At 39.4% G+C, this 25,641-nt stretch overlaps 1 protein-coding gene across 1 annotated transcript in view; it reads left to right on the forward strand.

Annotated features, from left to right (window-relative positions):
* BABAM2 (BRISC and BRCA1 A complex member 2) overlaps positions 1 to 24,874 on the forward strand; it is a 155,587-nt gene extending 130,713 nt beyond the window's left edge. Inside the window, exons 11-12 of the mRNA XM_072330985.1 lie at positions 2,405 to 2,558; positions 21,557 to 24,874. Of these exons, the coding sequence (XP_072187086.1) occupies positions 2,405 to 2,558; positions 21,557 to 21,620 (218 nt within the window). The 3' untranslated portion in view covers positions 21,621 to 24,874. The remainder of the gene's footprint in view (positions 1 to 2,404; positions 2,559 to 21,556) is intronic.
* Positions 24,875 to 25,641: the final 767 nt, after the last annotated feature.

Here is a 25,641-nt window from a genome sequence, read left to right on the forward strand (position 1 = left end):
CTTGCAGTCCAGTTTAATACTGCCATTAGTGCGATGTGGGATGCACAGTTTTAATTCTGATTTGATCAAATGATCATAGAATCATTAGGGTTGGAAGAGACCACCATGATAGTCTAGTCCAACCATCAACCCACTGTCCAACTATTGACCCACTGTGTCAATCCACATAACTGTTCTTAGTTTTAATGATTGCTGGGAATTCCTGTACAGCTTTTGGTTAATAAAAGAAGAAATTCTTCTATATTTTGGTGATACCGTTGTTGGATTTATACTCATTTATAAAAATGAAAGGCTTATAACAAATGGAATTTCTTCTGTTACGGTAGCAATGTCTTGATTACGCATTTAAACAGCTTTTCTGAAGTGCAGACCTTCTATTTTAACTATCAGGTAGAAAAATGCTGCTGTTTGCACCCTTTAGATAGACAAAGGTTTCCAAAGGAAAGATAACGAAGTCAGAAATTCTCAAGTGAAAAAAGTCTAATGGAAGGAATAAATTTTGCTTTGTGTATGCTACTAAACATGGTTATTCCTTTCACCCGGTGACAAAATACAAGTATACAGAGTGGTTTTCCTTTGAGGAGTTGCTGCTTGAGAAGGAAAAGGTGTACTAGAGGAACATTGTTGAAACAGTGAGAGCTGAAGGAGCACATTTGTCATGTTAAAGCAGAGAGCTTTGCCTCTATTCCTTTCTGTGGTGAAGCCCTTGAGATTCTGAGACATGCGCTTCCCACCTGTGAGGGGAGGAGAGAGATTGCTTACAGGTCGACAGCCTCAATATGCCAGTGTTTTTCAGGGATATTACTGAGTAAGCATGTTACAGAGAGGAATCTGACAGAGTAATCTTGGAGTCTAACCTTTGTTACATCAGTGATCTGCCCTTAAATTAGCAGAACTCTGCCCATGTCATTAGTGTTTAAATATCTGCTGGAAGCTGCTGCGTGAGCTGAGTCACCGGGGTGTGGGGAGTTGTCACGTGTAGCTCAGGTCCCGGGTCACAAACAGTGTGATCATAAGTGATTTGTTTTATTTTGAGACTGCAGCTGGAATATCACATCCCGTGTCTTGTACTTCATTACTATGAACGCATTTACTTGCGGAGCTTGGAGGGTAATTTAAGGGAAAGGGAGTTGTGGTTTGGCTGATGCTCATCCAGATATTCAGACATGGTTAGAAAAAAATGAAGGAAATGGTAGGATGATAGAAGGGAGCTTAAAAAGAAGGAAACCTTTCTTAGGCCAGTTGCAGGACATGAACATGAAGGGAAGCGCTAAAATCTCTGTTCCATAAAGGGTTTTAAAACTAGAAAATGATGAATTACTGAGTGCACTGGAGGGGAGATCCGGTGCTGCCTGTGAGTGAGTTCAGGCCTGTCTCGTGTTCCTATTTCTTTCTTTAAATTCTGTTTATAGTGATTCTGCCCCTTGTTTTGGTTCAGCTATTGCAGCCTTCTTAGTAGCCCGGGCTTCTTATTCCTTCTCTTTAAGGACTATGAAGTGACGAATAGACAAAACAGAGAAACCAAGTTTATTTGATAGAATTATCATCTTACTAACTTATTTCACTCATTGCTGTGCCAAATAGGAAAACACATCTGAGGATTTACATGGAACTGCTGCACATTTGGAGTCTTTTTTCACCTTGATGATATCCAGAATTGCAGTTTGGAGGATAACAGAGAGTGTAATCATAGCTGCTTTCCAAAGGAAGTCTACACCTTTGGAAATGCACATTTACCTGTGTTAATTTTTGTTAGATTCGAGTTCTAATGTAAAGGAGTGTTGATAATCCACTTGAACGACACATTCCTGAAGCCTTCTGAAATTAAATGTAGGCAAAAAAAAAATCTTAAGCATAAACACAGCAGTGAAAAACTAAGCTAAAAAATAGTTTCAGACCGTGTTATTAAACTGTTGCAGACTGTTTTATTGTTCTGCCAGAGGAAGAGGATCATGAGGCAGTGATAAGCAAAGGGAACTAAAAGGTTCTGATTTTTATTTTTAGTGAGGTATTTTTGGTATTAATGACTTTGCAGTGTGTTTTTGGCTTTGTGGGGTTTTTTTTGTCTAACAGATGACTACAAATTGAGGTCTGTTTTAACTCGTGACTGAATCTCTCTGCATCCTTTATCAAATCATTTAACCACTTTAAGTCTCAGGCAGATAATTAACACAGAAATACACTGGCTAAGCAATTGTAAACTATATTTTATGACAGTGTATGGGTAAAGCAATATGAGGGGATCATAATTTATAACAAATACAGAAGTCTATGTCAGTTTGTCCTTTTCTGTCACCTCTGAATCAATAAAAAGGAATAATATATTCCCTGTTTAAAAAACAAACGAACAAAAAGAATAACACTGTATATATTTTTATGACCCTCTTTTCTTTTTTTATTCCAGTTGACCTGCCCCTGTACTTTCCTCGAGACCAACCAACCCTAACCTTTCAGTCTGTCTACCACTTCACTAACAGTGGACAGCTGTACTCCCAGGCCCAGAAGAATTACCCGTATAGTCCACGCTGGGATGGCAACGAAATGGCCAAGAGAGCAAAGTAAGTCAGGTTGCTGTTTTGCTACACGGTCTTCTGGTGATGGAAATTTCACAGATGGAACTGTATGTTTCCATCATTCTGCAAGCTAGAGCTGTTTTTCTTCTACTGTATTTCTAGTATTCCCCTACATGAGTACAGACAGATACCTTATTAATCATTCTTGTAACACAATTGCCAGAGAACTGATCAAAACAAGACTTTTCTAGGTATTATAGAGACACAGAGTAGTGGCAGTCACTGCTCCAAAGAGCTTCCAATCCAAATAGACAAGATAGCCCACAGCAGGAGTCATCTGCATGATAGCAGTCAGTCAAGGTAGTGCCTTGGTTTTGTGTGGGTGTATGGGGGGCCCTGGAGGGAAGCATGTGAGATAGGAAGAAGAAAAACCTGAAAGATATGCTCTTATAGAAGGGCACTGAAGGAGGTAGGGCAAACCAATAACCCAGCATAGTAGGCAGTCTTGCCAGAACTTGAGAAAGTTACCTGAAAGTCTGAAGACTTCTTTTTTTATTTCTTCGTTTTTACTTTTCTACTTTCCCTACTGGCTAGAAACAGAGAATCTCTGTTTCTTTGGTGGTTTTTCTGCAGGCTTGATTTCAGCCTGGGTAAATCCTACTTTGGTCTTAGTATCCCTTGTAGTTTAAGGTGATGGGACAGCATCTCCAGAGTGATTCTATTGCAAGGATAAGTTTGTGTGGGCAGCAGTGCTCCTTTTGCATGCTGTGTGTTATTTCTGTCTTCTAAAGAAGCTGAGGAGGTTTCACCTGGATGGAACAATATCAGTAGTGACCTTACTGCTGAATTTAGATTTTGCAGAGTATAAAAATATAACAACAGCAACATATTGAAGCAGGCTGATTATCAGTTGTCAGCACAGAAGTCCTCAAAGTGTATAAATAATAAGGCATATTGGAGTTTTGACTGACAATCTGAAGATTAAATTAAAAGATGCACAAGTAAGAGTCAAATGAAAACAGTTCATGCTGAGTAAATCAAATGAATGGCATGGTCAGAGACTGACTGTAATTTGGAAATGATGGGAGCAAATAATAAATGACTGAAGCATTTGCAGATGTTGTAATAATTTTAATTGTATGGAGAACATCAAGAGACATTTGAATTTAGATTTTGATGCACTGTAGTAGGAGTTTTTTCAGTTTGATAGTAATTGGTTAGAATGCCGCGTTGTCTAGGAGAGCTGTTTCTTGATCAAGTGTGATTTGTTCTTGTGGACTTTCTCTTTCTTTCTGTCTTTTCCTAACAGAACATGATGTGTATTTTGTTTTTAAGGAAATGAAACAGTAACTGGAAGCGTCAGTGTGGCTTGTTTTTATATTGCAAAAATGCTTGATTGTATAGTCAAAAAAAGAAAATGCACTTATTTTGCATCTGGAAGCTTACAAGTATCTGTGTTCTGTCTGCTAAGTGCCTTTGATTATGAGTGGGTGTGTACAAATGGACTTGTCTGCCCAGCACTTGAAATTTAGAAGTATGATAACAGTACTTTTAGTAGCACTAAATGTGTACACTTACTATCACATGTACGTTTTTTGAGGTTATTCGCTCTTACGTTTGAGCCTTTCCATTTAAGTTTTATACTGGCTACATATTCTGAGAAAGATGATGAGAAGCGGGGGAAGAAAGCATGCTGCAGAGTCTGAAATAACCATCGCTGCGCTGCAAAGAGACGGAGAGGCTGCTCTAGTTAAAAGCGCTTTGCTTGCAGGAACAGCTAGTGAATCCTGAGCAAGTACCAGAAATAAAACTACAGCAGGAAAACTATGATGTTATAATGCGTGTTAGCATATTTTAAGAAATATTTTTAACACAATTTAGTACTTATGTAAATATTGTCTGAAATATTTTCTAGGGCTTCTTAGAATAGATAAGCATGTTTCATCACAAACAAAGATTTTTTCATTCTGATTTATTTCTGTCATAGCTACGTTACAGACCCGAGTATATGGGAATATATGTAGGTGTATACGGGAAAGTGCTCTAATTAAACATATAGTTCAAACACCAACTCAATTCATCTCCAGTAAAAAAAGAAAAGAAGGATATATGACGCAGCCTCCTAAAGCTCGGCTGAAGTAAATTTAGCCCTGGATAAAGATAGGAAAAGTTTTTTGTGCTTTTAAGCACTGTCCGTTCATTAGGTTTTACTTTATATGTAGCCTTCCCCTTTTAGCTGAATGGTTACTCAAGTGCTTGGCATCCTTTGAGGCAAAATAACTCTGTTTATCTTTCTGGCCCTACTGATCTAGGGCCACAGGACCTTACACTCGATGTTTTGGAGTCTGACCAAATTCTCCACCCTGATTCTCAGTCACTTGAAGGGTCATTTTACACCGTTTTCCTCATTGCAGCCTAAGAGGCTGTCAAGGATTGTTTTTGGTTGCTGTTGTACTGGCCATGTTCATTAGCTGTCCAGTCATGTTCTGAGGCGTATAGAACACGATGCTTTGTAGGGTGCAGGAGTATCACCAATCTCCCAGCGATTTCCACATCCTCAGTTGGCAAACCTTGCTTCTGATTTCAGCAGCTGCAGGCAGCCTACTTATTCATGGGCAGCGCTGTCAGAAGTTCATGCCAAAGGGACATTGATTCTGTGCCCAGCCTTCTCCCAGTTGTTGTGTTGTTGTTTTTTTTCCAGCAGGTGAGCCCATCCAATTCCTTCAACTCAGGGGCTAAACTTGAAAGTCTTGGTATCCTTGCTTATCTTCATGGCCCCTGAGCAGACGTAGGCATCTCTTTTGAAGTTAGGACTTAACCCTTTGCCGTAGCCTTAAGACAATCAGTAGTAATTACAAGTAGGAGCAAAATTATTACCCTAAAAAATATACATATAGATGTAGACTGCATGCATTCTCAGACACATATCGCCTACATCTAAAAGGCAAATTCTCAAATCAGAATATCAGTTTAGCAGAATCTTTTTTTATTCTCATAGAATCATAGAAAAAGTGCTCATCTTCATTCAGACATAATTGGACCAATTTTTGCTTGTCTGATAAACTTCATGTAATCGAGTTTCTCTTTCTCTGTCTCAGTGTTATTTTAAAATAACCTGGCTCCTTTGAGGCTCCTGGCTTAGGTTTCTCACTGAGAGATAGTGTCTGATGATTGAAGCTCGCTATTGTCTCTGCCAAGGGATTGCCCTCTGGCTTGATTTAATTCTAAGAAATGAATCAAGTCCTGGTTAAATAATGTGATTGCAAATGCCTCCTGATTTCTCATTTCTCAACTGAACACTAAAATTTAGCCTGTTCCTCCAGCTACAAGCAGCAAAACTAAACATACTAAGTTTCTCTTACAGGCTGCCGAGGTACCATTTTCTCCCAGTTCCCGTCTCAGGCTCTGCCTCTTATAGGTCATTTGTTTGTGTGGCTGTGGCCTCCTGCGTAAGCAGCTTCTCCAAGAGATTTTGTCCTAAAATACAATAGCAAGCCTAAGAAAATACAGTAAATTATGGAAAGTTAGCAGCCTTGTTTGTGGTGTACGTGTGAAGTAAAACATCTCTGTGCGGTTTCCATGGGAAAGCTCTCTTGTTTTTTGCTTAAATAGGCATTCAAGTGTACATAAATGGAGCCTTTAAAAAGCATGCAGACTCGAAGCCTGGGATTTTATGAAGGAATACTGTAAATAGAGCCTGTTTGTTTATACAAATTAAGTTCAGTTCTTAAGATGCACTCTGGCCCAATTTCTGTCCGACCTAGTTCTGCTCTGTAGACCTAGGTTACGGTTCAGGGAGAGCAAGTTAGGACTCAGTTTACTCTTTTATCCTACATAAGTCCACCTACACATCATTAAAAATAGCAAGAGGTGAAAAACAATAATGTGGTATCACAATAAGAAGACATTCTCAGGGTTCAGATTCTTTTTCTCAGCTTGGCTGACAAAACTGTTTTCTGAATGAAATTATTACTGGCAATTCATTGGTGTTCTCAGATTGTGGTGTTAAATCTCTCAGTGCTCTGCAAGGGTAAAAGCTTGAAAGGGTTCAAGTACTCTCAAATGAATATTGGCTGTTGCTTTGCCATAAGGTCAAGTGCAATTTAAGTCTATATGCAGATGCATCTTGCACGAGCTTTGCGTGCATCATCGATGCTGCTGCAGCTCCAGCTCATGCTCAGCACCACCATGCTATGATCACTAAGTGTCAAGCTGGGGCACTGGCCCGTAGCATTTTCATCCTCATCAATAGCTTGAATTTCCTTGAATATCGTAACATGAGAAGATGTGTGTCATGTGAAGATGCTAGTAGCTATTTGGCTGAAATGTGTTTGCTTTAAGCATTAATGTTCCCATGTATGGAGAGGAAGTATATCTTTTTAGTCTAATAAAAGAATATTTGAATACAGGGGACAATTTAGAGGCCTAAGGGCCCATCCTCATGTAGTTGTTTAGACAAACTCAGTTGTAATATGTCAAAGGTTTGCTGTTGCATGCAGTATATTTTGAGTGCCCTATTATTTATTTTTTTTAAGTGATCTCCACTTGTTTTTTAACACATCCATTTTAAATTGAGAGTTCTTCCCCATTTTAGGCAGAATATCAATGGATACATCTTGCATTCTGTTAAAGTAACAGGTTTTCTCTTTCCTTGAAAGTATTGTTTTCTACCTGCAGTGCCTTGGATCTCTCTGTATAAAGTTTACATGTAAACATTGCATCGTTTTGGTAATCTCTGCTTGATAGGTATAATTAAGGTAATAAATCATTTATTATTATTCGTTTTGTATTTTAGTATTTTCCTTGCTTATTTGTAAACATAATGTATTTTATTTGCATGTATTGCATGACTGTTTCATGCATATTAGGGATCTTTAAGGAGTGGATTTCCAAAAACCAACTTGCTGGCATTCATGTACGTGCTGCACAAAAAGCTTTTTCCTCATCTTTGGCTCTGTTGCACTTTACCTTAAACTTAAAATGAAGTTTAGGGAAAAATGAAAAAAAAAAAAAAGAGGAGGACAAGGAAGCACAACACATAGGGATCTGTCCTTCATTCTGCTTCTGTTCGTGTTATCATGTCTGAAACATGAGGATTCTCTTCAGAAAAGAGCAATGGGGTGTAAACTAAAAGGTTAGAGGCTGAGCTGGGTCACTTGTTTACATTTTTTTGTTTGTTTTCAGTAGAGTCTTGCATTAAAAATGTTCAAAAGTGATTTACTTGCCTGAAATCCAGCAGGGCAGACATTTTGTTGCCTCAGGTGGACTGTTCTTTCAGAATACAATAGGGCCAATATGGTGTGACAGCCGTAGCAAGAAGAGATGCGTTGACCCAACCATGTGAAGTCTACAGAGAAGTTAATTTGATTTTATAGGCCATTAAATCATAAGTCTTATTTTCTGTGGCAGTGTCAGCTGATCAGAATTATAAATGAAAAGCATGAAGGCAAATGGAGAAGATTGTGTTATGTTATAATACTTAATGGTTGCACTAGTCCTGGTAACGTATTCTGAGCTGATGTACCAGCAAACGCTAATAGTGATGTGATTTTGATTGCAAGATATAAAGGACAAATAATAATTGAGTGTTTAATTAGAATTTTTCCAGGATATTGTTTTATTTTTACATTTCCCTCTGCGCACACTGCACTGTACAGTGCATACACATGATAGTCACACTTACTGAGTCATATTTTTCATGTACTTTTCTTTAAATGTCTCCTTGGATAATTAAGTCTGACTCTTAAGATATGGTATGTTAGTTTCTGACAGGTGCCTGCCAGGGATCTTCAGTGCTGTCATGCATTATGTGGATTTCAGCCAAGACAGAAGGGTTTGGGTGTTTGTTTCTGGTCACTTCTCATTAAAGCTTTGACTGTGGGAAAAGAAAAACAGCTATTTGAAGATGAAGAGTATAGGGGCTGCATAGAAACAAAATAGGTTAGACAGCTAATTTTTCTGTTTTCATATAAATGTTACGTATATGTGGATACGAACTGTACACACTTATGCTTTGATACATAGTATTCCCTTGCATATTGAGAAGAGAATTGCACAGAATAGATTGGAGAAGTTTGCTTGGAAAAAAAGTGGAAAATAACACCAACTTGTTGGAAGACAAATTCTAGAATTTAATGTACATGGCTTGTAGATAAGCAGGGTTGAGCGCTGTTGTAGAAATCCTATGATAAACCAACTGATTTATCTTCTTTAGAGAAGCTTCCCTATATATTTATGAAAGCTGCTCAATCTGTGTTAGATCCAGGAATTATACTTAGGACCTGATACCAAAAATGCCCTCCTTTGCTTTAGAGAAAAGGATAGAAAGAAATACATCATTCTGGAAGGAGCTCAGGTTTAATAGCCCAGATAAATACTGTTACCTGATCAGTTACCAAGTAAATAGCTAAGTAAAAATAATAGGTGAGCCTTATTATCTGTTGAGTAGTATTTGTGATTGCTCTGTTAAAAACAAAGAACATTCCTACTAAGTCAAACTCAACAAACAGTTAACCTAGAACCATGTTTCTATCAGTAGCAAGTAGAAGGTGCTTGTGGAAATGCATGGAAAAGCATGTGGTGATATTTTCCTCGTATATTCTGTCATAGTTGAAGATTTCTACATCCAGAGTTGGTATATTTTATTTCATAGCCCCACCTAGTTTTTCTTCTGCTTGTCTGTAAGTTTTTTGAACAAGTAAATTGTTAACATCACACACTTCACAGAATCGCAGGGGCTGGAAGGGACCTCAAGAGATCATGGAGACCAACCCCCAGCTAAAGCAGGTACCCTTCCATAGGTCACATAGACACGCATCCAGACAGGTCTTGAACATCTCCAAAAAAGGAGACTGAACAGCTTCTCTGGGCAACCTGTTGGGTGCTCTGTCACCCTTACTATAAAGAAGTTCTTCTGCGGAACTTCCTATGTCCAAGTTTTAGGTCACTGCTCCTTCTCCTATTGCTATGCACCATTGAGAAGAGCCTGGCCTCACCCATTTGCCTCCCTCCTCCCTTTAGATATTTATAAACATTTATCAGATCCCCTCTCAGCCTTCTTTTCCCCAGGCTGAAGAGACACAGGTTACTCAGCCATTCCTCGTATGGGAGATGCTCCAGGCCCTTTATCATCTTGGTGCAATTCAGTGGCAAGGGATTGCACAGATCAGCAAGATTTTCTGTGAAGAAACAGTTCTGTCACCTTCTTGCATTCCTACTTCGTGGTAGGTCTGGTTGTTACTCCCCAACTCTTGTACCTAAAGAGGCAGCAAAGAAATGAATCCCTACTGATCTCCCTCATAAATCATGATCTCATGAGCCTTTTCACAGCTCTCATGGTACAGTTTCTCCTATTCTGCCCACACTTTCCTTATACAGAAAGAAAACTACTAATATTTCTGATTACCCTCGTAATCCATATACCTTTACTATTTGTTGCATTCTTTCAGTGATAGGGGACTACACATCAATCACAGCATGTTCACCGTGTATTTGTATGGTGACGTGGTAATCTTGTCTGCCTTGCTATTTTTCCTATTTGCTTTCCTTTGTACTGAGCTTATGCTGGTGTTTTAACACCGAGATGACTGTTATCATCTGCACTTCAAAGCCCTTGTTCTGTGGATGTAAAATTAAGAGGTTTTTTCCTTGAAAATCTGCCTGTTGGTATGGACATTTTGCCTGATATTTTATGGCCCAGTCTCCCATTACAGTATGAACCATCCGCAACTTCTCCTATTGGATTGTCATTTCTCTTCCTCTGACTTAATTGTTATCATTAGCAAACTTTGCCATCGTCTTTTGCTCATTTTTACAGATCATGTAAGAATATATTGAACAACGCGGGTCAAAACGCTTCCTTCTAGCACAGCTCTCAGATGGCTTCACCCTAATAGTACTCATCGTTCATTCCTGTCTCTTTTCTTACTTACCTTGACTTGCTATTTATCCACTCCTGGATCTTTTCTCCTGCTCCAGTAATTCAGTTTTTTAAAAAAACTACTGAAAACATTTCCCAAATACCTGTTGGAAAGCCAGGCACTGTGTGTCATTGGGATCTTTCTGGTCCGCTTGTTTTTCATGCCTTTAGAAGATAAGAGATCTGTGAAGCACAAGTTGAACTCCTACCCAATATATCGTATTTATTCAACTCCACTAAGTCTAGGCTTTTTATAATTTTATAGTTTCTTAAAATAGTTCCTACCAATTTGTAAAGGCACAGACATGACATTTACTAGTCCACAGCTCCCCTTAGCTCAGACCTTTATTTAATTGACATCGCACTTCTCTGGTACCAAGCTGTTTTAAGCAGGAGGTTATAAGTTATTTGAGCATTTAACTTTCTCACACTTGAGTTTCTTCAGAACACTTGGGTGTGAATATCATCTGTGCCTGCTGATTTGCGGGTGTGTGTTTTGTTGATTTGTTCTTTACCTTTTTGGCTGTCATTTCTGCGTGAGTCAAATCAGTATGTCCCTTACAAAGAACTGTTCTGCTGTAGCAGTCTTTTAGAGCACCTTCATGGTGAACGTGGGTGCAAAAATGGTTTCATTTATTCTTTGTGACTTTGTTTCTTCTGAGCATTCTTTCTATCTTTTGAATGGCTTTTGTACAACTCGACAAGTTTGTATTTGGAGGGGGTCAGCTCATTTGTCCTTCGCTCACATTCAGTTTCAGTCTGCATTATTCTGCTTTTACACATAAGTGTAAAGTGTAGGGTTTGTTGCTGTTTTCCCCATTTGGAGAGATCTGTGACCCTTTGAGAACTGCGTCTCGCTTCCAGTAGGCCAGCACATATCTTACAAACAGAGAAGAGAAATAGCTTCTTTAACATGATTTTTATAATCACAGCTGTATGGCATCTCGCTTTCCTTCTGACTGAGTTGTCTTAATGAATATCCAAGGAAGGTTCTTTTATGTTTCGGTATGTTGCCTTCGGCCCCCTTTGATAAGCGATCTGGCAAAGCAGAGAGGATGGCATGATGAAATCACTACTTTCACCTGCTAGCAAACTTTGTTTTTGGGGATGCTTGTTGTCAGACTCGTAACAGATGAGTCTATGCTGTAACCCTTCATTTTTGCCTCTGAAGTACATGTAATGGATTCAATAATTTCTAAAGGATCAATCAGGTTATATTATTATTTCTGTGAACTCCTCTCTTCTTGAATCTATGTTTGTCATCTTGCCTCGCAAGCCTCACTCCTCAGCATGGTGTTGCCCAGACTTTTCTGTTCTCTAATACTTCTTATATCATTCCTGCTCTTCCCCATCATCTCGCCTCATTCTTCACCTGCCCTTTATACTTAGAAGAGGTTCTTAGTTCTACCTGTCCTTCAAATCTACTAAATAATTTAGTAAAAAATAGTTCTGCAGCAGTATGGTTCAGCATGCACGTGCACAACCCATATAGGAGGAAATAGGAAGAGTCTTAAGTAAACTGTATCTCTTTAAGAAGCTAACCTTTACCTGGAGTGGAAAAATAAAGCTGTGGCACTTCAGCAAACAGGAAAAATAGAGCAGGCTGTCACACAGTGACTGGAAATTTCTTATGAATTAGTAGCGCGTTGAAAAAGACTAAATGAAGATTGATTCTTTCCGTGATGTCCTTGGAATATCATTCTCATGATCCACGGACAAGGAAATGGGGTGGCCGTGCAGTGACAGAAAGATTCCAGTGCCTCCCGTCTCCACACATACTTGGTATCCCGAGCACTGAGTTAGCCCTGGGGGAAGTTCAGAAAGCAGAAGCACAGTCGCTCTGATCTGAGACCACAAGCCTTCATCTGACTGAAGCAAGTCTATTTATGTGCATTGTGGAGAAGGTGAAGGAAGTGAAGTGTTTATCTCTTGAGCCGTCAAGCAGAAGGCATTGATACAGTATTTTAGAGCTGCTTCTTGCTGTGTCTACTTCGGGACACTTAGAGCTGCTGTGTCTGCGGGATATTTCTGTGCAGTGCACTTGTGTGAATTCCCACATAACTGTATTGGAAACCTGCAAGAGAATAACACTCAAAGTCTTGATTTCCAAATGACTCAAAACAGCCTGCATGTTTAGATACTGAAATCACCTGATTGTCGCCAGTAGCTTTAATTTTCTTCCCTAATTGTCAGTAAAGGTTCAGGCCTTTGGGAACGTGGATATTCTTGGAACCAACGTTATCTTTTGCAGAGTGGTGTCCCTACTTACCTTGTTTCTCTACATTAAACATTAATTGCCAGCCTACATAATGATCTGCAGTTTTGGCTCCGCAGCAGTTCCCTCAAATTCCCTTCCTTTACATATCTGCCTTCAGTCAGGCTGTTATATTTATGGTAGTTCTGTTATTTGAGCAGATTGTCCAAATTTGTTTTACTTTATGCTGTTAGGCAGCAAAGTTGTCTTCTTTCTTTTAGCAGAGCTACATTGAATTCTTGACTTTATTTATAAAATCAATATCTTAATCTTTTGGAACAGAGATACAAATGGAACGTGGGACCAAATTAGCATTTATTTTTTTTGTTTCTGTTCACTTCATAAGGAGTAAAGCCACCTGTTATTTCTGTGAGCAGCAAACCATTGGAAAATATGTCTAAATATAAACTATTTCCTGCACCTTTCTATGCGACTTGAATTAAAAATGACAGTAACTCCAACAAGAAGTCCTGAAGGAGAAAGGTATCGTCAGTAGAACACAGAAAACAGCTTTATGGAGTGAAGTTGGATGTTTACATTTCAGGTACATACTTAGTTTCACTAGTTCTACTACATCCATTTCCTGTTATGTTTTCGGTTGCACACGTTTTGTTTTCAATTTTGCAGGCAATTTTCTGTCATGTAGTTTTGCAGCCCACGCTGAAGGCAGCAATATTTCTTAAAACCCTGTGTTCTGACTGATATTGTTGCTTGGCCCTCCAACTCTGTTGGTTCCTGATTACTGTCCAGTCCATCAGCCTGAATGCAGGTGGTGCTTTTGTGTAGACTGGCAGGTAGAAGTGGTCATAGACATTTGCTCGAGTCTTTGTAGGGAAATTACTGCAAAAGGAGATAGACTGGGAGCAAAAGCAGAAAGATAGAAACACAAGAAGAGGAAGAGAGATTATTTGATGATTTTTTTTGGCACCCAGAAAAACTTGCTAGCGGCATAATGGCACTGTGCTCTGAATCTTTGTGAGTTTGGCCAATTACAGTAGCAGTAATTTAAGAGCTATTGTTTTGCTGTTGTATAAACACTTGAGATGTTTGCTTGGCATCGCTGATTTTGGAGATGCGTAAAGTGAAGAACTGTAGGCATTGTTTCACACAAAAGCAAAATCTTTGCTATAGATAAAGCTTCCAAGTAAGGAAATTATAAACCACAACCTGAAGAACACAGCTTCGAGAGGCTTAGTTCAGAAACATGAAGATAGGCCTTGCATCATTACGTACATCTGAAGTGATAAAAAAGTCCTGGAAGGTGTCTTTATTGTTCTACAGTTGTGCTTGGAAATGTGATGATTTTCATACTCAAATGATGACTGAGAATTTTGGTTGCCTTCTGGATGTCTGGTGCTTGCCACGGGCCTGGCTTTTGTTAGTTACTGAGCCTTTGCCACATGGAGAGCATCCGTTTAGTGGGCCTGCCTGCTAGAGCGTAGTTCAAAGTACATAACCAAGAAATATTGTGCTGAGAAGTATTTTCCCCTTAAATGGTTTTAGCATCTTTGATCCACAGAGTCAGATCATTTGTTCTAACAACAATTTCCTTCTAATAACTGCCGTAAAGTATCTAGCTCAGAATTAATCATCTGTTACTCTATTGTCAGAAGAAAGCAAGGAGACTGGGTTATGCTGATCTGTTCTGAGCGCATGCGTCTTTACCCTTGTGAGGAATGCTGTGTAAACACCCATGAATAAAGAGACAACATAGCATGGTTCACTCAATTAAAATGTGTTTCTAATGCATCGTATGCAGTAAAAAATAGCAAAGATGCTTAAATGCCTCTCATCTGAGCTTAAAAGGAAAAAGTCTGTATTGATATGAGGCCTACTGGAAGATTGGTCTTGCAGAAGATTTCAGCGCTGTTTTTCAGTCATTGTTAAATGAAAGCCATAGAGATGCAGGAGGAGCATCACCACTCATGTAAAGTTAAGGATGTAATGAGCACTCATATGAAATATGACCTAAATTCCAGTAGTGGAATTAGAGTAGCAATTTATTAATTTAAGTTCCTTTTGTTAATTAGTACTAAAGGTGTTGAATTGCATCGCTGCTGACAAATGGAATTTGAAAAGAGAGCGTTTTAAAAGGAGAAAAAAAGTATGAGCAACTTTGACCATTTTCTGTTATAAACAGAACACCACACTGTACCATTCTGAGTTGTGGTAAACATATTGTACATGGGAGATTAATTATTAGAGGCTCCATGAAACAAACCAGCTGGCTGTGCCTGTGTAGTCACAGGAGGACGAATCCTGTTGTCTGGCACCCAGAAGGGATTGTTGTAGGTGTTCAGTATTTTCAAAACAAGTTTTCATTGTGTCAGAACAAGTTGCAACAGGAATATGAGAATACAAAGGCACGCTACATATGTATTTATACTGCATGCAAACACTTTGTACTTCAAAAAGTGAATAATCAGGTGACGTTGATAAAGCCTGGAGAAGTTCTTTTATAATTCTAATATGGCTGTGCTGTTGAAATAATTTATATAATAAGATTTTATTGCAAAGTGTCAGCATAATAATAGTAGTCTGGGAGGAATAGGTCAGAGACTTCATTGAGCCTCGGGCTGTCCCTTACTCTGACCTACGCCCATCTTAGTTCCTGTTTTCACCTAATTCAGTTGGAAGAGGGTACAGCGATGCTGTTGTAACTAATTTATGGAGATCACTTGTCTTTGGATGGGATTTATTTTCTGTCAGGTTTCTGTGGCTTTGAAGAAACTTGTAGATGTCTTGCAGCAGTTCCTCTATGGTGCAGGAGGAAAGAAATATGAGATGCAAAATTATGCAAATCATAAAGTTGCATCTCCTCTAAAAGAAATGGGCAGTAGCTGAGGTAATTGCCTGGGAGTCTAAGCTATCTAAGTATCTAATACAGCTGAAAGGGGTATAATTTAGTTCTCTCCTCGGTCCCAGGATAAGTAATTGCTTTTGTAGAATATCCTAACATAAACTCACTGTTATTCTCCCATGCTGAGACCACAGGGCAGTGCTGTGGAGAATGGTGTCCTTGCCACAGATCCAATTCCAGAATACCCAAAAGGGTTGTGTACAGCTGTTCCAAGGTCCGCATGACTGCAGAGTACATGCCCCTAATTAAGATATATTAGTTTGAAAAGCTTACTCTTAAAATCAGTGATGGAAACCGACTTCCCCTCCCAGTACAATAACTTGAGGCAGCCTTCTGATGAGAAGTAATGCAGTACATACACGTGGTATGGTGAGATAAAGTAATAGCAGGCCATGTATCTTTGTGAAACGATCAAGATTTTCAGTCAGAGGCTTTCCGTTTCAAGTGAAGAATACGCAAGGACAGAATACACTGCTGTACAGCTGAGTCTGTAATTGATATGGACAGTCGAGATTACTTTACTTCCTTCCCTCGTACCTTCTTTTCCACAAATCACTTCTTAATGGAAACGGCACTTGAAACTCTCACATCCTGAGCTGAAACATGTAAGATACATGAGTGTAAGTACTGCTAGCGTGGATGAATTTGGGATCAGACTGCTGGAAAACTTAGCACACTTTAAAAAGGAGGAGTTTCAGAGGCATCTATTTTGTGAATGACTTAGGAAGATGATTCATCACCCCATGATGAACATCCTTGTTCCAGACACAAAAAGCAGAAATCTCAGTGGTATGGCATTTTGCATGCTTTTTTTTTTCTTTACAGATTCTGAATCTGTTCTACTCAGAATTTCCCACTTGAAGGTTTTAAAAGAAACACCTAGATGACTCCTTTGCCGTTATTGCATAACAGCCAGTAATAAGAGCACTGTTGAATAGTTGGCTGTAACACCAGTAAAACAAAGACAATAGCAGAAGGAAACAAGTGCATTCCAGTGGCAGAATGCTTTCACTATAAAACTATGTGAGGTGTTTGATGGGAGATCACAGCTGCATAGCTTCAGATCTTTGAGGAAGATTGCAGCACGGGAATCTGAAGACAAAGGATATCACCAGATGCTCAGTGAAGGTTTTCTTCCAACAGAATTTTCCAACAGCATTAAGTTACCCAGGAAAAACAATACTGTTAGAAGGAAATTTTACAAAAGGGATGTAAATTCCGAGTTGAGTATGTCTTAAGCACTGCAAGCCCACGCTCTTAGATTTAGACATGCACCATTCTACATAGGCTTCTGGAGACCTTGTCAGTGTTTTATTTCACTAGAAAACATGTAAACAACAAGCGATCCAATTCTACCTTCTTTTAGATACTTACCATTTACAATAGCCAGACTTTTCTTTTTCCTGGATAATAAGGTGAAGGAAAGGTAAGTGCTTTACTCTCAACAGATGTCCTTGAGCACAGCACCTGAAATTCAATGTACTTTATCAAGTGTATATAGTTGTTAAGTACAGCAAAATTTGTTGTCTTATGGAGTGCTGAAGAAAAATTTCCATAGAAAGCCCGTAACTTACTACCTTGAACTTGGCAAATGACCATTTGAGGGAACAAAAACAAACAGACAAAAAACAATGGATTCTTACTCTGAAACACTCAACAAAGAGTTAGACGTGTGCCTGTATGAGTATGAAGATTGGCACACACTCTAAGCTTAAAAGAAAGCAACTCTTTAAACACTGGTTAAGCTAAGATCTAAACTATTATGAGAGTGATGCAGAGCCATTGTGCTCAGCACTGATGTATAGAATATCTGTGTACTTGGTGCAAACCAGTTTCTCTGTACTTGAAGGAACATGTTATGCAGTTGTTCTTAGCTTGGTGTAAGGTCACTGTGACACAGACCCACCAAGAACATGGTGGAGTGAAGGAGGAGAGAGAAGGAACTCTGTTTCCCATAAAGGAGAAAAAGCGTTGATGAAAAGCTTATTTCTGCCGTATGGGACAGCATAGAAAAAAACACAGATCAAGGAGCAAAGCTTCAGTGTCATTCATTAGTTACCCTAATTACTGAATCGTACTTAATAGCTGTTGTCTGCAGATGATGAACTTAACTAGGGGGTGTAAAAATAGCAATTTTGAATACTTTCTGAGATACTTAAAAGTATCTCACAGCAACATGTCTGAAACAAAAAAAATGAGAGATTGGTATGTGGATCCCTGTGATGTGGCACAGAGAAAGTCACAGAGGGTGTAAATTCATGTGAATATGTGTATGCGAATAAAATACGAGGAATGAATCTTCTCCTAAGTTCATGTGTGCACTGAGTTTCTCTGTGCCTGTATGCACAAGATACAAATTGTAAGTATTTTTATCACCTGGAAGCTTAAATGTTAAGGAAAGGAATAGTAGTCCATGTGAAAGAAGCCATTGCCATCCGGTCTGTTATTGTCCTTTAGAAAAAAGTCATGTATTTTTAAAAAGTAATTTCATGCAACCAGTCCTAAAATAATATGTCCCCATCAGGGTCCCATCTGTGTGGAAATGTGTGTACACTTTGACCTTAGCAGCAGTTGGTTGGTAAATGAAACTTGGCCATTGTCAGCCAGTAAGAGGTGTTTGTTCTCCTCCTACTTACCAGTAGTTTCTGTTGTTGATGAAAGAATGTCACCTTTTCCATTTGATTGGAAATAACAATATTTGAGTGTATAGTTTTGTCCCACACTTAAAATGAAAAGAAAAAGTCCTTACAAAAATGTTGCTTCAATCCTATGAAGAAAATGCAGTCAAAGTGTCAGCATAATGTACCTGCTAGCAGTAGCACAATGCCTGCTGGAAGTAGAAATACCAGTGACTTATCCCGTCATTCTTGCCATGGACTGAGTCCTTTGAAGAGGTTACTTCTGCTGGGATGTTTATATTTCTGACTCCCTACACACATGGCCTTGTCTGTGTAACTAGATGCATCATCTGTGATATGCTGTACCACAGATAAGCAGGTTAATATCAAACTGACGGAATGTTTAGGCTTTTAGTTCCACAAGCCAGGACGTCTCTTCTCAGATCAACCCAAAGCAAAGCACCTCATTCTTTCCCTTCTTATTCTGATGAAATGTCAGCTTTTCCACAGAAAGGCACGCCGCTGAGCAAAACTGTAGTTTTCCATTGAAAAGCCCCTGCAATTTAAAAAGAAAATGTCCTGTGAACTCTAATAGCAAGTAATGTCCCTGCTGCCTCTTCCACTCACTTCAAGCATACTCAAAATAAACCTTGTCAATTTTATATGCTCTCTAATATTTGCTATTCCCTCCCTATATGTAACCATTATGAACATCATAGCAGTTTAACCCACATTCTTTGCTCTTCAGTTGATTAAAAACACTGCAGCTAATGTAATTCAGTCAATTATGCTGTACTTTCGGACCTCTTTGCAGGGTCTTTTTCCTTTGTGTCCATGCTGAAGCAGAGTTACCCAAACCGTTTCTCCAAAATCTGTGATACATCCATAACATGGGGAGGGGCAGCAGTGGAGGAATGTGTCCTGGCTGAACATTTGGTGTTACACTTATTGCAGTCTGGAAAAGATCACAAATAATAAGGACAAACTCGAGCATGTACTTTAAAGCACAGAAAGAAAAAAATAGGTGTTTACAAATGATGAAGTACTGAAGTGATTTTTGCAGTACATATAACGCCTTTGAGAAGTTCATATGAACTACCAGTGAAACAGCGTTCTCCTTGACGTAGTACGTTTGTTGGGAATATAAGGAGGTGTTTGATTTAGCATTGCAGCAAAGGGTTCAGGCTCTAGTGCAGGAAGAGGTGAACAGGATACTGGTGTAGATAATGATGGTGTGGGAGGCTGTATGCAATATTCACGCTTGGAATGTATCTAGGAGAAAGGTGATTGAAATGTAACACGGTAAATGTGGTTTTAATGCAAAGCACTGAAATGTTATGAAGAATATGTTTCAGAAAAGAAATAAAAGGAAGGGAAAATACCACATATTTCCATTTAATGATTAAGAATCTTTACAGGCTAGGAAAATATAGGAGGGGAGTTTTAAGTAACATTTACCAAGTCGGTGAGAAGATCTTGTGCTTGGAAAAAGAGTCTGCAAAGAAGCTATCAAAGGGGAAGGAAGAAGCTATTTAAAATAAGCAAGCAGAGGAAATGTAGTTAAATGTTGGGATGGATAGTGCAAGGAGAAATAAAAGGATGACAGATCCTGTGGTTAACAACATGCAAGTGATGCTACTTGAGCTGGCAAAATGATGAAGTGTTGGTCAGACCATACAGTGGCTGCAGTTTTAAATGTGTTTTGTAAAAACACAGAGAATTTGCATTCAACTCCTAAAATCAAATTATTGTTGTCCCCCGTAGCGGTCCATGTGTGCGTGTGCAAGTACGAACAGCCACTTTTGTGGGTATCATTTATGAGGGCCATGTTTTGAACTTTGATTCAATAAATCCAAGTGTGTTCTATAAATACCCAGACCAATCTGTGTATGCTATAAAATACATGCACCGGTTGTCCCTCATTTCTTTTGCATTCCTGGCCTCGACTGCTCAGTCCAGAAATGCTCCTACTTTATATTGCTCTCTTAACCTTTGGGCGGCGTCTCGTGTGTGCTTACAGCTTTTGTACAAAAGCTGACTGTAGCTTTTTCTTTTTTTTTTAATTAATCTGCCAGGCACAACAATGGGAGGGAAATGTTCTCTCCTGTGATCCTGCAGCATTTTCAGATGTGAGGAGGTATTATCGGCACTCAGTGATTGCCAAACCTTTGACACAAACCATAAAATACAGGTCATGATTGATGGTGAAGATGTTCAGCGTATGTTTCCTGCAGGAGGTATATGAGCAGAGAAACCAGCAACATAACAAATGTGGCCGGGGACATTCATTTTTGGTGATAAAAATGGGAGCAGGTTCTTCTTGCACAGAAAGTTATGAAGACTGGTGGTGCAAACAGAAAGCAAAGCAATGAAGTAAAGAAAGTTCAGTGAGGAAAGTAGTAGGCAAAAAGCAAATACAGCATGATGAAGCAGCTTCTAATGTAACGTGCAAAATACAGGGTATCTTGGGCGCTCACGTGATGTGTTCAGTACACAGCTGAGTATTTTGGTGAGAATAAACTCAAGGGCACAATTCAAACTCAGTATTGGCTACTTTGGGTCAGCTCGTTTTGCAGATACATGAGTCACTCAACTCTATGTAAAGAAGGTATGCTGAGATCCAACATACACAAAGCGCATCTTAATTTAAAGAATAACGTTACGAATTTCAGTGTTGAATGAAAGGAATTTCAGTTCATCCAGAGTGTTAGTGTTTATTCTCTGTATCTTAGATCAATAATGACTCTGTATTGCGTCAAGGGTTCTGTAGAGAGACAAAGCACTTATCTTCTCCCTGTATTCTCAAGGCTTTGCAGCTCATTGCTTTGGCTGTCTTTGGTCCTTTGTTACCATATGTGAAGTTTTCTTTAACATAGAAACTAACATTGTTATCGAAGAAATATGGCGAGTGTCAACTGTGTCAAAAATCTCTGATATAAAATGCTGCACGCAGTGGTATTACTGCACTTTTGACTCTCCTAAGTGTTTCTCACTTCTACAGCCATTCAGAGGTGTATTTTGCGGTGCATTAAAGGGTTTATTTCTGGAACTTTGCTCTGGATGAAGTCTGGACACTGGATCAGGCCATTCTGGCAGTTACGAGTTGCTAATGTTGACCAACCACAGTAAGAAGTGTGGCAACTTGTTAGTGCTAAGGCCACTGTAGGAAGAAACATTGCTGGATGTAGAAAGATGAAGTATGTGTGTCTACTGCATACTAAAAAATTGCAAGAAAAGCAGTACCCATTTATGAGGTAATAATGGACTGAACACAGTAACCTTATGTTTGTCTTTGTTAAAACTTTGGCTACGTACATATACCACGTATACCACATACTCCTTCCTAATCCTGAATTTTCTTTTTTTTGCCTTTTTTTTTTTTTCTTCCACCAGGGCATATTTCAAAACATTTGTCCCTCAGTTCCAGGAGGCTGCATTTGCTAATGGAAAGCTTTAGGTAACCTCGGGCACTGAGATGATACTGGACAGATTCTTCAGTCTACGCATGTCAGCACTCAAGTATTCCTGGAAATGGGCTGGACTGGCTCGATACTTTCTAGCCTCCTCAATAGTTTTGATAGCTTCATGTTTTGCCTGATTTATGAAACAATGACCTCAGCTAGCACACTCAAAACTGAGTATTTCATGTTCATCAACTCCCTTTGCCTCCTCCATTCCTTCATGTATCTACTGGATTAAATTTAAAAGTGCGTGTTTTGATGTGGTAACATTTTCTTGTGCCAACAATGTCCTATATGTTATGCCTTGTTTGCTTATCTTCAGATGGTGTTAATTGGATTTGTTTGTTTGTTTCCTACAGAAATATTGTGAAATTTGTCCATCTAGTTAACATTTCCAGCTTATCCTAAGAAAATATAGTACTGCCGTATATACCAGAAATGCCTAATGGACTGTACAGTGCCATATTCTGCCTTGGCTGTTTGCATCTCACTGTGGTTATTATTCTCACAGGTATGGATATGAGTTGCGCAGTTCAATTCTCAGTGCCTTTCAAGTGGGTCTGATATTAATATGGCAGGGTTTCGGAGGGTTTTTTTATGTTTCAGTTGAAAGCTCATCTTATATTAAATGCTGCGCTTTTATGCTTTGTTTTTATTTCCAGTTGCACACTTTCAGTGTTTTTCTAATGAACTCCCCTTGCTCTTATGAAAAAGTTCCAGTGCTCCAGTACAAATGCTCTAAGAGCTTGTTCTATCAATCAGTATAACAAAATAATGCTCTTCCAAAGACCTGTAATTTTTCCAAGTAAGATAAATAACTGCTAAGATGCGAACTCCCAACAAATGAATGAAACGAGTCTTGGAAAGTAACTGATGAAATAATGTGGGGTTGCATATATTTAGCTTAATGCCTAATCTCAATGTTTTCTCAGAAGTAATGTTAAGTGTATATAACTGGAAGCATTTCCTCCCCTAACTCTGAAATGCCAAATACAAAATTCCACCTATTCATCCTTCCTTTCGTGCTTGTGTCAGGCGCACCAGTTAGGGCTAGCAGTCACCGTGTCACTTCCCAGATTAATCTGTAAATAGACAATGGGGGCTTTCCAGTAAGGGATGAAATTAACGGTCTGTGTTGCTTATAAATGGGACATGGAAAATGTGCCCTACTTCTGCTAAATACAAGGAACCAGATGAATGATACGCGGATGATACAGTGGCACTGAAGAACGTCTAGTTTCAAATTGTTCACCTTATCACCACTATCCGCTCGTGTAATGGAATCTCATCCAATTTTACTTGATTGTTAGTGTTCTCCTACCCTTTCTAAATCTTGTTGTTTTATATTCAAATGAGCACGTTCCAGTGTAATGTCCACCAAGGGGATGTAGATGGGTTCTGGGCAGTGAAGCTTAACAATTAAAAATTATGCAAATAAGTTGCCTCTAGATACTACAGGTATTTTTAGCTATTTTATAGGCAAAATTGTAGTTTAATACTGAAGTTCTTGGCTGGAAGTTAAGCTGCAAACAACATCAGAGGCGTTACTGCAAAGGGGGACATGTTCTGTCCTGCAACCCATCTCCATGTGATTGCTGCATTATCTGAGGGCTGTAAACAGCTCCAAAGGTCTGAGCTGAGTTCTCCCTGTGGAGGCATTGCATGCAAACCAAGACTTAGAGCAGATGCGGAGGGCAATGTTTTTTATGTGTTGAGCAAAACTGTAACTGAACAGCCTTAAATGACTGAAAATAGACATTGATAGGTATGTTGGGACAATCTCAGACCTGCATTTCTTCAGGTAGAAATCAAAGTCTCACACACATACGTGGGAATAAGTTAACTCTTGTGAATGGGAAGGGAGAAGGAGGATGGCTAATGAAAAGCATTTGTTCTCACAACATTCAGAATCTCATAGAAGCAATCTCTGGTGTATTCAAGGAAAAAAAAAAAACAAAGAAGCAACCTCAAGTTGAATCTGTAGATCCCTGGAACCTGACATTTAATAGCCCTATATTTGATTCAGCGTCATGCTGACCACCCCACGGACACGGTGTTTGCTCTATACATCAAATTGCCTGAGGGGCTCAGGTACTTTCAGAGTACTTGCTTTCAAAGGCCAGCAATTGCAATGTGTTTTAGAAGTTCTGCTCTTCAGAAGTAATGTGTGCTTTCAACCAAAAATGCTCCCTTCACCCCAGCCTAAGAGTTGTGGACAAAGGACTGCTTCCTTACTGAAGTCTGCATGTTCTACAAACCACGTGAAGGAGGACTTCGAAGACAGAAAATGCCTCAGCCAACAATTCTTTATGTTACTCCACAACGCCATACCAGTTTTTCCCTAACATACATGGAAATGAGTCGGTGCTTGCTGTTTAATTTTACCTCATCCTACAACTGGTGGTGTTTGGCAAAAAAGGTTAAGTAGACGAGTTGAGAGATTGAAGTGTTTCTGTGTGAGATAAAGCCTGCACACCTATCAGTTTTCAGGTTAGAATAAAGGCATTTTCCTTGCACTTGATGAACTTGTTCTTTATTTCAGAGTCGTCCTGCACACTTCAGTGCATGCGGTGGTTTATGGAGCTCTTCCTGGTGGTTCTCAGAACTGTTCTGTGGGGGTTATCATTACAGGTGGGGTGTCGGGAGGAAAGACATGGAAATGGGTGAGCTCTTCTGTTTGTAAGGAAGATTACGTGTAAGAACTAAATCAGAAATGAGAGCTGGTTTGAATAATTTTATATCAGATAAAAAATATATTGGAGCAATTTAAGTTAGCCACAGGAGATGTAATCTAATAGGTCAGAGTTAACTCTGTTAGCTCCTGTTTTGTCATAATATCTATTGTGGACAGTTGAGAAAGCATGAGACTTCCAGCTCTTGCTTTCCTATTTTGTGAAAAATGCCATTAAAAGGTGCTGAGTGCTGGTTCATGTGATTCATGAGAGCAACACACGGGAGAAAAATGGCAGTGTTACAACCACGCTGGAGAGCCTCAGTTCTACTCTATCACGATTTTAAGGGAGAAAACGTAAGAAGCCTGTATTTACTGTTCCCCATCGGTGCATGATTCTCTGACAGTCCTTGAAATGCAAACTTAAGAGTCAAGAATTTGTTCGTCTGCATGTGTAGCATCCCTCGTGCTAGAAGTAATACCAAACCTTACAGAAGCAAAGTTAGATTATTTTGTGAACTTGCTGAAAAGACTGGACAAGCAGCTGGAAGAATAAATAAAAGTTAACTGTATTTTGTGTAGTTCAGCCTTCATTGGTCTTTCTGCTGCGCTGGTTATTGCTTTGTTCATCGCCGTGCTTGCTTTGCAAAATCAGCAACATTTTCAGCATCATCGATGTCCTTAAACATCCTCCCATTCATACATGGAGTAGACTTGACTCAGTTTTCGAGAAAAAAATCATTGCTAGAATTAGCAGGAATCTCCTACGCATTGTTAAAGTCTTACTAGGCTTGTTTTTCTGCCTGTTTTCTTGCTCACCTCCTGTGTGGCACACAGGGCAATCACCATCTTTGGTGAATCAGGAAGGAGAGTGAAGTCTCCCCTGAAGAGCAGTACCTGAAGCTCTTCTCTTGGTGATGTCACATGGAGACTTCTGAGGCAGAACAGGATGGAGTAGCTCTTGTTGGTCCCCTCCCAGCAGTGCCCCTGCTACAAGGCTGGGGTCAGGCACCAAGTCTGGGATCCATGGAGATGAACAAGCAGCACTGCATCGAGTCCTCTACCTAATTTCTCACCTTTCCAGCTCAGTGAGAAAGGTGTGCTGCAGGAGGGCAGCAAGCTTTGGATGCAGCTTCTGACCATGACTGCTAATTACAGGCTGCTGTCCTTTCCTTGTGAAGCAAATGAAATCTGTGACAACACAGACAGCCAGTGAATGCTCTTCCTTTAAATTACTTACCTCTCTGCAACTGCTGTATTGTAACGCTCATTAAACCTAAAGGTAACGTCTTACATGTTCCTGAAAATCCCTTACGTCATCTCCTTTGCAGTTTTCATCTCCAGGT

Source organism: Excalfactoria chinensis, chromosome 3, assembly GCF_039878825.1.
Source record: "Excalfactoria chinensis isolate bCotChi1 chromosome 3, bCotChi1.hap2, whole genome shotgun sequence".
In the NCBI taxonomy this organism is placed as follows: Eukaryota; Metazoa; Chordata; class Aves; order Galliformes; family Phasianidae; genus Excalfactoria; species Excalfactoria chinensis.